Below are 15,899 nucleotides of genomic sequence, written 5' to 3'. Positions count from 1 at the left end.
ACAAAATATTCACCTCAAAACTCATAGATTTATAGTTATATCATTTTAATTCTTGATTTATAGTGGATAATTAAAGGTTAATAATGGTAGGAATTAATTCTAATTATTACTATAATTAATTCTTGAATTTTTTATCTTTCAAAATTCACTATAAAAAGAAGATTAAAAAAGAGTTTCCTCCAAGTTTTTTACATATTCTTACACACTCGTCTTCACCTTTTTTTTTTAGTGTTTTTCATTTCTTCTATATTTTAATTTTTCTCTCAAATTAAGAGTTTAGATTTATTTTATTGAGAGATAATTGAACCTTTTATACTTTTGATTCAAAGATCTTATTTAGAATTACATCTAAATATCGGTTGAACCAAGATGAGTAATAAACTCTTAAGAACAAACAATTTATTTTTAAGAACAATAAAAGTTTTATTATTTTAAAGTGTTTCAATAAGTAAGTGCATTTATTTGCTTTTATTTTAAACTTAAAAATATTAAATGAATAATATGCATGCTAGGATTTTATTTTGATATCAATTGTAAGTTTGATATATATTCAGCATGCATGCTCGAATCTTTATATTTTTCTTTTTGTCTATGTTTTTTTTATTCGAGGAAACTTCATCTTCTGGAAAGCGCACTTTGTGGGTCCAGGTGAGTGAGTAAAATTCCGACTGTCCCAGGCTTTTACAAGAGATACACGTCCTGACTCAAACTCGAGACCCGCTGTGCAAATCTCAAGCCCTTTGCCACTACGCTTCGCCTCCTGCGAACTTTTTTGTCTTTGTTGATAGCATATCTAGTGTGATTTATGTTTTTCCATAAACTTTATTCTTTCTATGGATAACTTTTGCTTGGCATGCTTTCGCAACGATAAACTAAACAATCTATGTTAATTTTTGAATTACAGTCTGGTCTAAAGGTAGCAGATGAGGAATATGATTGCGCTTAATTTTTTCTTTTTTTCCCCTCAAGGTGCAAAATCTCGGAGCAATGTGAAAAGGTCTAGTTTAAAGGCATGCAAGGGATGGTTTCGTTAGAGAATTTGAACTTTTAGAGATTCAACTAAGTGAGACAATTAAAAGATGAATGTTCGATGCATATAACAACAGCAGATTTCATATACAAACCCGTTTCTTTTTTAAAATCGAAGGCCTTACACGAGTTCTTGATTAGGAATAAGATACCAAAGTTGAATTTACTGAGAGAAATCTTACATATTATAATACATTATAGATCATCGACAGCAAATCAAGGCATTTTCAGAGATTTTGAATCATTAAGCAGTGGGATATGAGGCTTGCATTGCTATGCCACAAAGTCCTTCCTTCGCAGATATATCTTTCTGCATTCGGATGTATCCTTCTTCTCCCCATTGTGCGCCCCATGAGTTCTTCACTAGCCAGTACTTTGTTCCATCGCTGCCTCCATAACCGACAGCAGTGACACCATGGTCTAGTTGAGTGCCGCAGCTTCCTGTAAAGATGCCACTCGAGTAGAATTGGAACTCAAATCCACCAGCATCAATGGCGACAGAAACCGGTTGCTTAGCAACAGCCTTCATCAGTGCAGCTTCGCTGTTTGCTGGCACATCTTCGAACCCGGTTATCTTTGCCGCATGGATGGCTTCTTTTTGAGTGTTGCAAGTTCCATCTGTTCCTGTATATGGGTAGTTGGCCTCAGTTGTTAGGCCCTTGTTTTGTTCAATGAATTTGAAGGCATCATCCATCAAACCACCATTGCATCCTTGATCCTCACCCTTGGTGTCACAGTCAACAACCTCTTGCTCTGAAAGGGAGATCAATTTACCAGTTGTGAGCTGATTGATTCCTTCCATTGCCGCCACTGCCGAAAATGCCCAACAACAACCTAAATTTTGATACAGCGCAAGAAAAGGAGTTAGAAAGTATCCCTCTGTAAGATGTTGTTGTTATCAGTACTCACTAGGAAAGAATTGGGCGCTTACCACACTGTCCTTGGTCCTTGACGGGGGTCACGGCTCCTTTCTTTCTCCAGTCCATGGTAGCTGGCACTGCAGAAACGTTTTCATATCTGAAAGGACCTGCTTGTGGAGAGCACATATGGCCCTTGAATCTATTACGTGAAGCTTTGAATTCTTCATTTGTAAGATCTGCAAATTGATTGACACCGAGGTTGTAAGATTTGCCGGTTTGGCTGTTAAACGCATCTATGCGTGCAACGTTTTCCTTGAATATGTTGTAACGCGTCTCCTTCTCAGCGTCATCCTTGTATACACGTCCATACTGAGCCATCCATTGCTCGTGCCTCTCGTACATGGACACATCCTGGAGGGTACGAGCGGCAGATTGGAAGGCCAAGCTCCCAACACGAAGAGCAAGGCCAGACAAATGAAATGGGATTGTTTTGTGAACCTCATGATAGACTTGGCAGTGGTAGCAGCTACTATAGTAGTGAAGGAATTAGAAAGCAGGCAAGCACACTTATCTCTTTGCATCTTTTGAGGTTTATATAGTGCATCTGCTCATACCGTTGTGCTTATAATATTTCAAGGCTTGCCTTTCAAGTCTGCGTGCCCTTGAAAATGTTGTGATTCTTACCCCCGATGATGTTCGAAATGTTTCCCTTTAATTCCGACTTCTTTTTTGTATGGCTTATGAATGCAGCATGAAGTAATGGTTTAGCAGGGGATTTTCTTCGTCCTATTCTTTGGCATGAAATGATCTACAAGCAGAAGCAAACAAAGACACTGTTACCGTGCCGTTTCTTCAAATCATGGGAATGGTTTGCATCAGATCAACTAAAGCAATCAGCAAACATTTTAGTGCAATTGTCTCTGAGAGGTAGGACTTCGAGACATGTTATTGGACTACTAGTTCACTGTGACTAAGGTTCAAGATAAACACTTAATTTGAAACAAGAAACATACACTGATTTTTAGGCATCGAGTCTAGATTTAAGACATGTGATGTTGCTAAGCTTTTTTTTTAATAATAATTTTTCAGCTGCCCAAATGGCAGGAATTTTCTACTCATTCGATACCAACTAAGATGGTCTAATATTGTATTGACACATTTTCTTCGTATTTTTTTTGTGGGTTCTTACAAGCCTCTTCTTTGTAAGAACCATAATTTTTTTCTACATGCACAGGAGTTTTTCTACGCAGAACAGACACTATTTTCTACGCTAGTAATACTACTCATTACCAGCATTTCCATCGATACACTATTTTCTATGCCAATGATACTCCTCATGACCAACATTTCCATCAATACATGCATGGCATAAGAATCATGTCATGACACAATAATCAACATCCATCATGACTAGCTAACAGTAACATATTAATTTCTTCATCAATAACAGACCCTCTTCTTTGTAAAGAAATTTGAAGACTTCAATATATGGTGGGATTAGTTAGATCACTAGAAAAGAGTAGGAATTCCTTCTTATAGATCCTACCCATAGCCACTCTTTGATCCGTGATCAACATAGGAAGTCTAGGTTGGGTATACGATGATTGAGCGACAGGTTAAAGATGATATATTGGGAACCACCATTACGGTAGCTACAATCAAGAATAACAATGCATGGAATAATAGGGGGTTTACCTTGTGAAGGAACTGCCTGATGTGTTTATGAGTGAAGTTGCTTTCGTTTTAAATGTTTTTAAAAAGTTTTATATATATATATATATATATATATATATATATATATATATATATATATATATATTTCTTAATGTTTTAATATGTTAATATTAAAAATTAAAAAATAACATATACATGAGAAAAACATCGCCAATGACGATGAATAGCTTCTGCAAAAACTGAAATTATTATTAATCATTGTCACGTTGAAAGCTTGCAGACATTAGTTGTTAAACACGTCCGGTTTGACGAGCTGATCCGGGGACTAAATTGATTTAGGTTTATTAAAAGACCGGTCGATATAACGACCTGGCTAAACCCGGTCAACCCGCGACCCGAGCGAGACCTATCTTTTTTTTCAAAGAAAATATGTTATTTAAAATTATTAGTATATATACTCTATGTTTTCAAGAAAAAAAATTATTTTTTTTCAATGTGAGATTTGAAACATATTAGTATATATATTTCATGTTTCTAAGAAAAAAAATATTTTTTTTTAACATGGGATAAAAAAAAATTTAATTTAAATACTTTAATTTAAAAGTTTAATATAATATCTTTTTAACAGGAGATAAAAAACTTTTTAAAATATTTTTTTAAACTTTATTATTTAATATGTATAACCTATATATAATATTAAAATTTTAATTTTTCCAGATTTACCTATAAAACTTGAGACCAACTCCTTAAACAGGGATTGATGGAGTTCAATATCTATGCAGGTTGGGGATTGAAGGAGGCTTGCTGCACTCTAAGTGCGTGTGGGTGCAACGTGAGGGAGAGACCTTGCAGTAGGGTCAACAATAATGTATTTTCAGGATAAAAAATATAACTAACAAAAATATAGAAGGAAAGTGAGGGTTTCTATAATTATCCAAAAAAAAAATAACCAGGAAATAGACACCGCCATGGGAAGAAAATATTGCTTCTTCAACTTGTGTGATAATAAAAAAGAATGATGTACATTTTAATTTAGGCATCGATAAGAACCAGGAGGCTCTGCCATCACCACATCGCTTGTACAAAAAGAAGTCATCACAATTTTTCTCTGCTATATAATTTTCGGATGTTAAATAGCCAGGAGCTAACCACCAAACAAAGTAATCTAAGTATATCTCGTGCTGTTCCTCCTTCCCCACCACTTCCTTTTCACCCTGTCAAGGGCACCTTCTTCAGTTCCGAGCTTATTCAAGATCACCTTTGTTTCCCGTAGTCTCGATCCATAATCCTTCTTCCAAGCTTCAAACATCTGCTTCAACCTTCTGAGCTCTCGGTCAGGGTTCAAACTTGCTTCAACCTGACCTGATTTTACCTCTACCAAGAACTTGGCATCATCACCAAACACTTGACTCCTCTGCTCAAATTCTTCGGCCATACGGCTTATAACACTCAAGCCTGCACTCATCGGTCTAGCACTGTTACTTTCTTGACCCCTATGGTTACTTCCTGTATCCCAGCTAAACTCTCTCTCATCACTTGCATTGACAGATGCATCAGAATTTCTCTCAGAATCATCAATGGCTAGGCTCTTCTTTGCAATGGAGAGACTGGATTGTAGGGATCTCATCTGTTTCTGCCACACTTCTTCCATGGACTTCATTTTCAACTCATATTCTGACCAACGGTTCTCATACTGTTGGAGCCGTTGGTGAAGAACATCATTCTCCTCCTCTTTCTCTCTAAGAGCAGCTTCAGCTTTGAGAACACGTCGCTGTAATTCAGCAAGAAATGACGCCTTCACAAGCACCTCATCTGACTCATTGCCCTGTTGAGAAATTGAAATTGTTTTTGTATCTCAAGACAAGGGACTCCAATATGAACTGTCCTCTTAGGAAAGAAAGACTAAACAATCACACAAGGTGGTTCAGGGTGGGGGTGGGGGACAAGAAATGATCAATACTAAAATGGTTAAATGAACCAAATCCAGTGCGTTGGTATGGGATAATATTCCTGAAGCTCATAGACATGCATCTAGCCATGTTCAATAGTGAAACAAATATGGAACCGAGAGCAAATTAGCATATGAATGGTAGTTATAAAGGAGATCAAGGAAAGTGAAGATTGGATAGGTACCTTGGTTGCACCAGATTTCAATAATCCTACATCACCCGAAAATCTTCTCACCAACCATCCACGAATAACTGCAGCATAGCACAGACATCATGAATAATTGACAGAGAATCTTATTATTTGAAGCAGAGACAGCAAAGCAGGCTCAGTTTCAGCATTTTCATACAGAAAATGTAAACAATCTCTCAATAGTTGACTGAAACCAACTGAGCACAATGTCCAGGAACCCACTCAGAGATTGTACTTTGCAAACTCTGAACTCAAGCATTCAGATGAGCAAAATATCTTACTTTGCAGCACTAGACTTGCAATTCAGGAACAGAACTCAAGTTTACCTGATTGTATTATGATTGATGCTTGATGCATGTCTTTGTATTTTTTCCCACAGATTGTGCTTTTGATATGTCTTTGTATAACAACGGCTGCTCTATGTCTTTGTTGTGAGACTGCATATTCCTTTCTGATTTTCTCTCCACGAACAACTGCATGAAGGAATGAAAAGGTCATCTTCACATGCACTCTTTCAAATATTTTATGTTTACCTTTGCATGAATGATGATGCTTGGAAGCAAACAGAGGTTCAAACTAGAAAAGAAAGGGTAATACATGACTGTAGAACGCAAATTCCTCTTTTGAGCTCCCTGAGGTAAGCACGAGCTTGGTGCCCCCTGAAACAGCTTTGAACACGTAAAATACCATGTAGCGTGTGGTTTCTTGTATCCTCAAGCACACCAATCTGAATGGAATGTAAAAGATGAGCATAATGGTTCAACAATTATATTTAATAGTAATTAATGGTTGATATTCTACATGGTATTTATGTTAAAGAGTAATATAAAATCATTCTTAGAGCCTCACTCAACAACTTAACAACAAAGCATTCAAGAGTTTGAATTTCATCTCCCCATTCTATTTAACTAAATTAATAAATTTAAGCACAAGGTAGTGGGCTTATGCATGTTTCAAGTCCAGGGGGCTTTCATGTATTAAAGAGTAATATAAAACCACTATGAGAGCCTCACCCAACTTGAGTTTTTGGATTGAAATGGCTTTTTTACAATTTATTCTAGGAAAAAAAAGTCCTCAAAGAAGCTATGTATAATGAACATCTGGCAGATATTTGCATGTAGGTTTTCACATGTGTTTTTTGTGTGCATATGCGGATTCTCCATTTCACCTGTCCTGTTCGGAAAAATAATTTTGTGTAGCCAACTTGATACATCTCTGGCAAGATATCGAACTGATGAAGAATTGCAACCGAAATACTCAGTGGATCTTGAGAATAAGCAACACTTTCCAGCAGAAGAAAACCATATCTGGTGAAAAATCATGTCAGGCAATCAGCATCCCAATAGTAAAATGAGGTACAAAATGCCACAGAATAGGACAAATTTGGAAGCTGTCACATCAAGTTAAAATAGTAATTTTCTTTACCTTCTGGCAAACTTCTGGTGTGACATTCTGGTAGGAAATCCAGACCTTGATATACGAACTACTTCAAGAACTCCACAACATCTCAGTTGCTGCAATACAAGTCCTTGCTCATACGATCCAGGAGATTGCGAGTTGTTAGGCTTTATACAACGTATGAAATGTGGTGTTGTGTTCTCTAGACGTTGCATCAATTGGAACAGTTGGCCCTATACACCGAAATGCCAGATTAATAGAATACAAGCAGAAGCTAGATTGTTATCTAGCATTAACACTCATCTGCGCTGAACAATATTAAAAGAAATAAGCTTTCTAACAATTAGGATTCAATGATTCAGATACTGGATCATCAATGAATAATGGCTAACAAAACCCTTATCTTGCTTCAAAAATAGTGAACAAAACCTTACATCATTAGACTCAATGGAAATCTGAGAAAAGTAATCCATTGCCAATATAAACCTTAGAGCATCGCAATTTCAAATATTATATTCGGGGACAAACAACAAAAAAGCAATATACCTTAAATTTTGTTGCAACACTTAGCTTTTGTGAATCTGCTCCACCTGCTTTATATAAAGGACCGACTACAGGTTTCTCAGATTGTGTAAGCATATTGGAAGCAAATATCTGAGGGAGATGGCATGAACATGAAGAGAGAAGCTGGATAGAGTCTAAGTGTAATAAGTCTCTATTCTTCTCCAGAAATCCAGTTGTATCATAAGTCACCTGAAATTCAACACAGTAGCAGAATTAAATGAGGTAGTCTTCTGAATACCAAAGTGTTATGGCACCTACATTGTTAAATTACCATAATCTTCTGGGAAAATAAAAGAATCAGAAGCACAATCATTCAAAGCTGAGTCATACTAAGTACAAGGGATATGAAGAATGGCATTCATTAAAATAGCACCACAAATCTGTCCGTCAGTTTTGATCAGAAGGAAATGAACAGACCAATATAAACATTTTTCACAACAGAAGGAAAGCACAATGGACTATCCATTGACTAAAAGGCCAATACCTCGCCCGCATAATGGCTGACACTGAAGGCTTTGCCTCGCTCTCCTCTGAAACAAGAATTAGAGTTTAAATGCTGTTTAAGCTTGTTGGCAAATGTCAAATCTGTTCCATTTGGAAAGGTGGACTCCTCATCCAGCAAAGATAATAACCCCAAAGGTTTCTGCATATAAGATAAAAGGACCACACTGAATAAACTCAAATTTCAAAAGCAGAAGAAATTTGAGAAAAGTTCAAGCCTTCCAACTATGAAACTTAAGCATTAGAACTAATGCAGTAAACATAATTAAGAAACCATGTTTTCTGTGAATGATCATCCATATTTGTTAACTTTTTAAACAAAAAAGTCATTGTATCGGGTTTTCCATTCCTCTATTTCACAAACTGGAAAGATAAAATGAGTACTACACTGGTAAGAAGAAGGGAGTCAGCTTTGGTAGCTTTTCTCGCCAGTATCTTGGAACTCTAAAAAAAAATGTTCCATTTTCTTTCCCTAACCATGTTAACAGAAATTATCCCATTTGCACCTCAATACTCTCAGTTGACTTGTAAGAAGACAGAGTAAGAAACTTGCAATGCAACATTGATGGGATTCCTATCCTTCTTAACATATGCAAAAGAGTACAGGTTGACAGAAATCACTATCAGGTCTGCATATAGTCCTCAAAACATTATGTGGTGCGGATACCAGAACATCAATTTACATGTCATATCAAGGTATATTCAACAGGCTAGAAACATTATATTACAATAGAAGTACATATTTATAGTTCCAACACTACAATAAAAAAAAAATAAAGAGCATGAATGAAACATTCTAGTGATCAACTCTGTACCTTTTCAAAAAGATTGAGACAGTCCTGGTTATCATCAAAATCAACCTTGGTCCAGTCAATGCCATCTTGTATGTATTCCTGGTCGACAAGAACATCTTGTAAAAACACACCGCAATTGTTGGTAATACATTCTAACTGCTTAGGCTACAGAAATTTGAGTCTCAAGCTGTGTTTGCCATATATAGATGTTGAGACCCCTAGTAATCCAGCATAATGCTATTTAAGAATTCTTAACCTTTTTTTATTTCCAAGGAGCCAGAAGTTCTGCTACCAACATCGAAATAGGTGGCACATTCACTATTGAATGTAAAATTTTAAGCGACCCCTCTCACATTATAGCCTTGAGTTCAAATATGAAACCAGGAGTCTTGTAAGATATTTAAAGAGGCTTACCTCCTGCTCCAACTTGAATAAATGACGATTGAAGTGTTGCTGCAATCTCTCATTTGCATAATTTATGCAGAATTGCTCAAAACTATTCCTCTACAGCGACAAAGTAAATAGCATAGAATGTCATAAATGAAAACTCAACCCACAAACAAAGAGATCATCACAGTAGGACGATGACAAAACTTACTTCAAATGATTCAAATCCATAAATGTCAAGAATGCTGATGGATCTGCCAGTTCTCCTTTTACCAACTGCAAGTGATTTGTTGACTTGTTCAACAAGCCAATCAAACAAGCAAGAATAAATTGACTTGGCCAGAGCATCTCTTGTATCTATTGCCTGAAAAGTAGAAGACAAAAGTTGTTCATAGCTGAATATTTTTTATGTAGTTCGTGGAAAAAAAGCATCCCGTCAAATTTACTATTAATAGGAGCTCAAGTACAGACAGCTCATCGTGTCCATACATATCAATACATATTTTCAAATTCCATTTTCAAAAAGATAACCACCACCAGACAGACTGAAGGACGGTTCAATAATGATGTTTTAAAAGTGAAAGTTTGAAAAGGATAAATGTACTTGTTTAGAACCATTACTTATGAGAGGCATGTAAATGTTGCCTTCCCATATATGTAAGTGTGCCAAATCCAATATTCAGTGGCCCCTTAAATATATAACAAAAGAAAAATTTTTACATTTTCTAACCTGTGATAAGGATAGCTTTTGGACAATTGTATCATTTCCGACTCTCATTTTGCGAGTAGATAAAGCCAGCTTAAGCTCCTCAACATTACAGCCAATCAATTTTGCAACAGTGGTTAGACCTGAACATGAAAAATGCAAACTTCAGTGCAACAATTTGTTCACAAGCTGATGGCACCATACCAATAAATTTTTTAAAAGAAAACATAGTTTCATTTGCCCCTAGAAATGAGCACAATCACTCTAAGAAGGATCAATGAAATCAAATATTAGATGCTGTTGGAACTAATACTACATAAAATAGAACATAACTGAAGTTGTATTTATTCCTCACAAATAAATGAAACAAACTGCAATAGCATTATTGCAGTAACTATTGCATGTTTTGTTACTTGGGAGGTCAGCATTTTAGTTAGCATTGTCAGCCTGCTTTCATTATTGTGCTGAAATCTAATCCTTCATGACTAGATATCTGTCAAATCATCCATAACTAACAAAATACATTCAGCTGTCGTTTATATTTAATGGTCCATGTTGATGCAGGGTGGCCTGTCAAACCAAAAAAACTCTTCTCTAGATTCACTTCTGAACATTAGTACCTTTTTTTTTAAGATTATTATTTTTTCCTTCAAGGGTTTTTTTTTTCTGACAGTTCCAGTTTTTTCTGACAGTTCCAGCTTTCCTAACATCTTGATGTAGGCAAGAGGATAACTGTAATCTCAGTTTTTCTCTTTTCTTCTATAAAAACTTATAACTCTCGCCACATATATGACATAGGATAATAATATTGACAAGAACAACGAATATGATGAATTTAATATGTTAAACATCCAACACTAATGGATGTAATTCAAATTAACTTCAGCAAGAATCTTACCTTCATCTGCCAAAGGTTCGACATGATTTTCATTATCAACAATGGAAAACGAGACATTTCCTAACCACAGTACTGCAGCAAGCATTGCAAATACACTCTCTTGGTCTTCCTTACTGACATGAACAATATCCAGAGCTTCCTGAAAGTTGTTAGAGCCATAAGCAAGTTGATATGTGAAAAATATAATCTCAACATAGGAGAAGTGAAAGAATTGAAAAATAAATGCAACTACGCAGGAAAATGGGAAGCCAAAAACGAACCATAACACCATGGAAGCGTTCAGCGTCATCGACACCAGTAATTGTGTAGCAATTGCTCTGTCTCAAATATTTATATTCACTTGCAATCTTCAAGCTTATTTTCTCTGTGCTCATAAAAGAAACAGCAGAAAAGGCCAAGGAACAAGAAAAAGAATTATTGCATAACAAATGATGAGTAATAAACTGGGAAAAATACCATAGATAACAAAGCTCGCTGGAAATCATCATCACTATTATCATAATTATTAGGATTTATTTGCTATTGTTACATAGGGATGTGTCGATATGTCAGAATAATTTTTTAAAAGAAAACAAACTTGGTGAGATCTTAATATATGCATCAAGTTTTTAACACATTGAGAAAAATACATGGTAGTACATACCTCTAAGTTTAGGTGAAGCCCCGGCACAAAGCTGATAAAATATATGATATGACCTCTCACCCTCCATGCATTGGACGACTCTGGACTGTTTATTTAATAGATTAAATTGGCAACTAATAGCAAAACTGAAGCAGGCAATATCCAACAAGGGAATGGAAAAATACCTTTTCAAGTAAAACTGTTCACCAAACAGGAGCAAAATGTAGAATCATAACTCAAAGTCAGTAACAAAATTTCCAAAAAGTGAACCAGAAAGTATATTCAATGCCATTAAAGGACATCGGTAGTTCAAGCAATCTTACATGTTTGAATTTTGGCACCTGATATTTTTCCAGTTTCACTAAAGTGGATTTCAATCAACTTTCCCTGCAACATGTCCAGCCAGAATATTGATAATTAAAACTTAATTCTGGATGATAGTAGTGCCGTCATCTCACAATACCAGTTGTTTAACGTAAAGAGCAAAGAATACTAAAATGTTCACACAAAGAACACGGAGCTTACAAAGCGACTTGAGTTGTCATTCCTCAATGTCTTTGCATTACCAAAAGCTTCTAGAATAGGATTCGTTTTCAATATTTCATATTCTATCCCACTACCACCACCAAGAGCAGCCAGATATTGCATAGCTATCTTCGCTGTCTCTGTTTTTCCTGCTCCACTTTCACCACTGGGCAATAAATGAAATCAAACTCAGATGTGTGCATGGTAATAAAAACGCTATTAACTTGTGCTTCTTTGGTCTATCATGTTATGTGCCATTTATTGGATGGTATGCATGGGTACTTTATCATTTTGAGTAAGTGGTGAACTGGTTAAAAGAACACAAAAGGGAGGCACATGCTTGCACATCAGAGAACCATGAGAGGGAAAACCATCCAAAAACTAACAATCTATATCATCAAAATCTGAAACACACAAGATAAATAAAAGTAAGAAGTACATGACCAAGTGGAGTTCGAAGAAAGAGAAAATTTCTTACTTGAATATACTTCATCTGATAGCGTCAGCCACTCAAATATAAGTAGACCCATAAGTAGACCCATAAGGCTAGGTTATTAAAATTTCTACCCATTTTTTTAGTGGAATGACTATTTCTAACACATTGAGATACAAGGAAGTTGTCATATTTAAAGTTCATTATGTTCTCTAGTAGCTTCATACTCATTTCCACATAAATAATGAGCTTATATATCTCAAGATGACATTTCCAGATGAAAATCCACCAAACTTTTGACATGAACATTGACACTGTTTTGCAAACTTCAAATGGATAGGAGGAGTCTGAACAATGCATGGTTGCAAATCGTCATATAAACTATCTATAAAATGCCACATTGGGAGTTCCTAGTCAAACTTCCTAGAAGAATGCACGCCACATTGTGAGTTCCTATTCAAACTTCCTAGAAGAATGCAATGTGATGAACAATTTAGTCGAGATAGAAAGTGCTGAGCAAGTAACTGAAGCTGAAGAAGTGCAAAAAAAAAAGCAGAGAGGGAGAGGGAGAGAGCTTAATTTCTTGTACTTTACTAACCTTATAATGATAGATTGATTTACTTCATCTGGATAGAGGGGGGAAAGGGAATAAGAATTCCACGGAAATATGACAAATTTCAGAAGTTCACAAACAAACTGAAACTATAAATCTTTTAAAATATATGAAAAATTAAACCACCTCGTATCATTTCCCGGATGGCCGTGTCTGTAATGGCATACACATGTGGGCTCTCCATAGATTTATTCTTATATGCTTCAATGTAATTATTTCCATATAAAGGAACTTCCTTGAAAGGATTGATGGCAACCAAAACTGGCCCTGCTTTTGTCTAAATTGCAATCAAAGAATTACGGGAAATCGGTATTTTATTAGCTGATTCCAAACCAAATATAATACTGATACAAACACTTACATAAATCATATCACGGTTGTATCTATACTGAAGATTGTACAGCACTGATGGCTCATTTAAGTAACTAAGTTGCATGAGATCATCTACACCATCAAGGATATCAGGATTTGCTGGAACAAGACTCTCAGTTTTCACCCTTAAAACCTATAATTTGAAACGCAAGTCAATTTTAAACATATCCCCAACTATTTATACCACAAAACACCTTCAAAGATTAATTTTACTTACTTTTCCATCAGGAGGGGAAATGACAGACTCGGTCCCTGAAGTTGATAAAATCTTCCCCAGCTCCCAATCCCCATTTGAAAGTTGAAACCAAGATTGAAGTTTCTGAAACAGTAAACTTAAACATAGGTAACAAGATTGATGAGTTGAATGCTAATTAATCAACTTAAATCCTAATGGCTTCAGCATAATTTAGTAACAACCTCAATGTTACTATGCATCCTCAGCTGCAAAAGACTGGGCATAATCATAACAAAAACTAATCCCATTCATGCACAATACCTTTTTTGCAGCATAGGAACTGGTGTCAGCCCACCTGCGCTCCCTGTGAAATGTTGATACCAAGGGCAAAGGTGTGGGCACAGTATCCAAATCGTCATCACCCACAGAAGGTCTTTGTTCAACCAAGATGGCAGCTTGACTGTAAGGTGAATCCTCAATGACAGCATTGCCAACACTATCCTCAGCTCCCTCGACAAGACCATTCTCTAGATCATTTTTTTCAGGAACACTCAAACAGGCTGTATTGCTATTTACCAAATTTGCGTTTTCTGATTGTTCTGATGTCGGAGAACCAACAAACCTAAAATCAACTGGCAACGATTTGATAGACTGGAAAGAGGGCAAGACCTGAGATTTTTTCTGCAACATTTTCTCTGATCCTGACGATTGAGCTCCCACAGATGCAATGAGATAAAAGAACAATTAAAAAGGTAACTTTTTAGCTTTTCACTCTAAAAAAAAAAGTCATATCACGAGACCCCACTTTGAACTTATTTGGTTACAGCTTAATGGAGGGGACCGTAGTTTTAGAAACCGACCCTAGTGCTCCCTCGATACTAAGTCACCACCATTGACAAGCTCAACACCTTAAGAATCTTTTCAAGTCCTTCGAAAGAAAAATCAAAATGAACCTTCCCTATCAGACACTTCTCACAAATCCCGAATTAAAAAATGGCTAATTTTTCATCTCTCACTGATCTTCAAATTCACCCCCAATCTTCAAACTCCAATTACTTGAAAACTCTTCTAGTTTCTGCAAACATTAAGCAAAGTAACTAACTTTTATACCTTCCTTAACAAAAAAATTCACTTAAAAGGTTAAATCATATCTAAAAACAAAACAAAAAATATTGTAAGACTCGACTTGTCTATGCTTTTAAGCAAGGTAACGAAATTTTAAAATATAATCGAAGTAATTAAAAAATGAGGACTTTGAACAGTGAAGTTTGAATCTTTCTCCACTAGAGACCAAAAACAAAATAATAAGCAAATCAAAGAACCCAGGTTTTCTCCATTTTCCTTCATTTTCTTCTACTTTCTCAAGAACCAAATAAAGTTTAAACACTTGAAAGCAAACAAAATGAGCTGAATCATAACCGATCTAATATGAAACTCGCATTTTCAACACTCATCAACATTAAAAGTTAAGAAAAGAAACAAGAAAAGAAAATTCAACTCCGAACTTAACAACTTAAAAGAGAGAGAGAGAGAGAGAGAGAGAAAGAAGCTTCTCTTCACATACCTTGACAAAGTCTACAATGGGCTTTGCATAGAATCAAAAACCCTTCTCAGTAAAGCAAATTAATTCAGCGCTGGAAGGTCGATCTCAAGAAAAAGCCTCACTAAATCAAGAAAAAAAAAGTGAAGTTGAAACAATGAAAAATGAAGCTCTCTTTTTCTGTAAAAAAGAAAAAGAAAAGGCAAACAACTTAACAGCTCAAAAGCGGCGGCAGCAGAAGCAGCAACTATTGCTAGAGAGCGGTGGTGTGTCGTTTGGATTGCGAAAAGGTGAGGGAAAATTGGAATGGGAGGCAGAAGCAGGCAGGCTTGTGGAGAAGAAGCTGTTTTTTCTCTGCTTCACAAATAAAATAAAATAAAAACAATAAAGAGAAGGAAAGAAAGCTCTCTTTCTCTTTATTTTTCTTTCTGTTTTTAAAATTTTTATTTGATGTTTGAATTTTTGTAATTTTTTACGTACCAAACGAATTTAAGAGGTAGATCTTTAACGGCTCAGGTCGGTTTTTAAATTATCATTTTACCCTCCACTTTTTCATTATTGCTGCCACGAGCGTTTTCTTCTGGCTTTTGAATTATGATTTATTTTTATTTTATTTTATTTTATTTTTTAATATTATAATACAGACTTACAGAGTATTTTTTTATATTT

The 15,899-nt window shown here is 35.7% G+C and overlaps 1 protein-coding gene and 1 pseudogene across 4 annotated transcripts; both read right to left on the bottom strand.

The window, feature by feature from the left end:
* Nucleotides 1-1,079: 1,079 nt before the first annotated feature.
* LOC133695443 (senescence-specific cysteine protease SAG39-like) lies at nt 1,080-2,392 on the bottom strand (annotated as a pseudogene).
* A 2,142-nt stretch (nt 2,393-4,534) lies between these two features.
* Nucleotides 4,535-15,672, bottom strand: LOC133695439 (myosin-1-like). 4 transcript variants are annotated; one of them, XM_062117443.1, is made up of 25 exons: nt 15,447-15,672; nt 15,255-15,354; nt 14,012-14,765; nt 13,733-13,834; nt 13,505-13,648; nt 13,270-13,420; nt 13,129-13,156; nt 12,098-12,263; nt 11,896-11,959; nt 11,758-11,771; nt 11,594-11,678; nt 11,211-11,314; nt 10,951-11,089; nt 10,077-10,195; nt 9,558-9,710; nt 9,374-9,463; nt 8,981-9,058; nt 8,149-8,307; nt 7,647-7,853; nt 7,128-7,333; nt 6,871-7,009; nt 6,300-6,429; nt 6,029-6,175; nt 5,697-5,764; nt 4,535-5,388 (listed from the first exon to the last, which is right to left on the bottom strand). In XM_062117443.1, the coding sequence occupies exons 3-25, from the start codon at nt 14,378-14,380 to the stop codon at nt 4,729-4,731; spliced, it is 3,522 nt and encodes a 1,173-aa protein (XP_061973427.1). In that variant the 5' UTR covers nt 14,381-14,765; nt 15,255-15,354; nt 15,447-15,672; the 3' UTR covers nt 4,535-4,728. The 4 variants fall into 4 exon arrangements, with proteins under 4 accessions (XP_061973427.1, XP_061973428.1, XP_061973426.1 ...); XM_062117444.1 differs by having other exon boundaries at nt 14,012-14,391; XM_062117442.1 differs by having other exon boundaries at nt 15,255-15,672.
* Nucleotides 15,673-15,899: the final 227 nt, after the last annotated feature.

The sequence above is a fragment of the Populus nigra genome, chromosome 5, assembly GCF_951802175.1.
Source record: "Populus nigra chromosome 5, ddPopNigr1.1, whole genome shotgun sequence".
NCBI classification, from domain to species: Eukaryota; Viridiplantae; Streptophyta; class Magnoliopsida; order Malpighiales; family Salicaceae; genus Populus; species Populus nigra.
The sequence above is the reverse complement of the archived record's forward strand: the minus strand, read 5'-3'. Positions and strand labels throughout refer to the sequence as shown.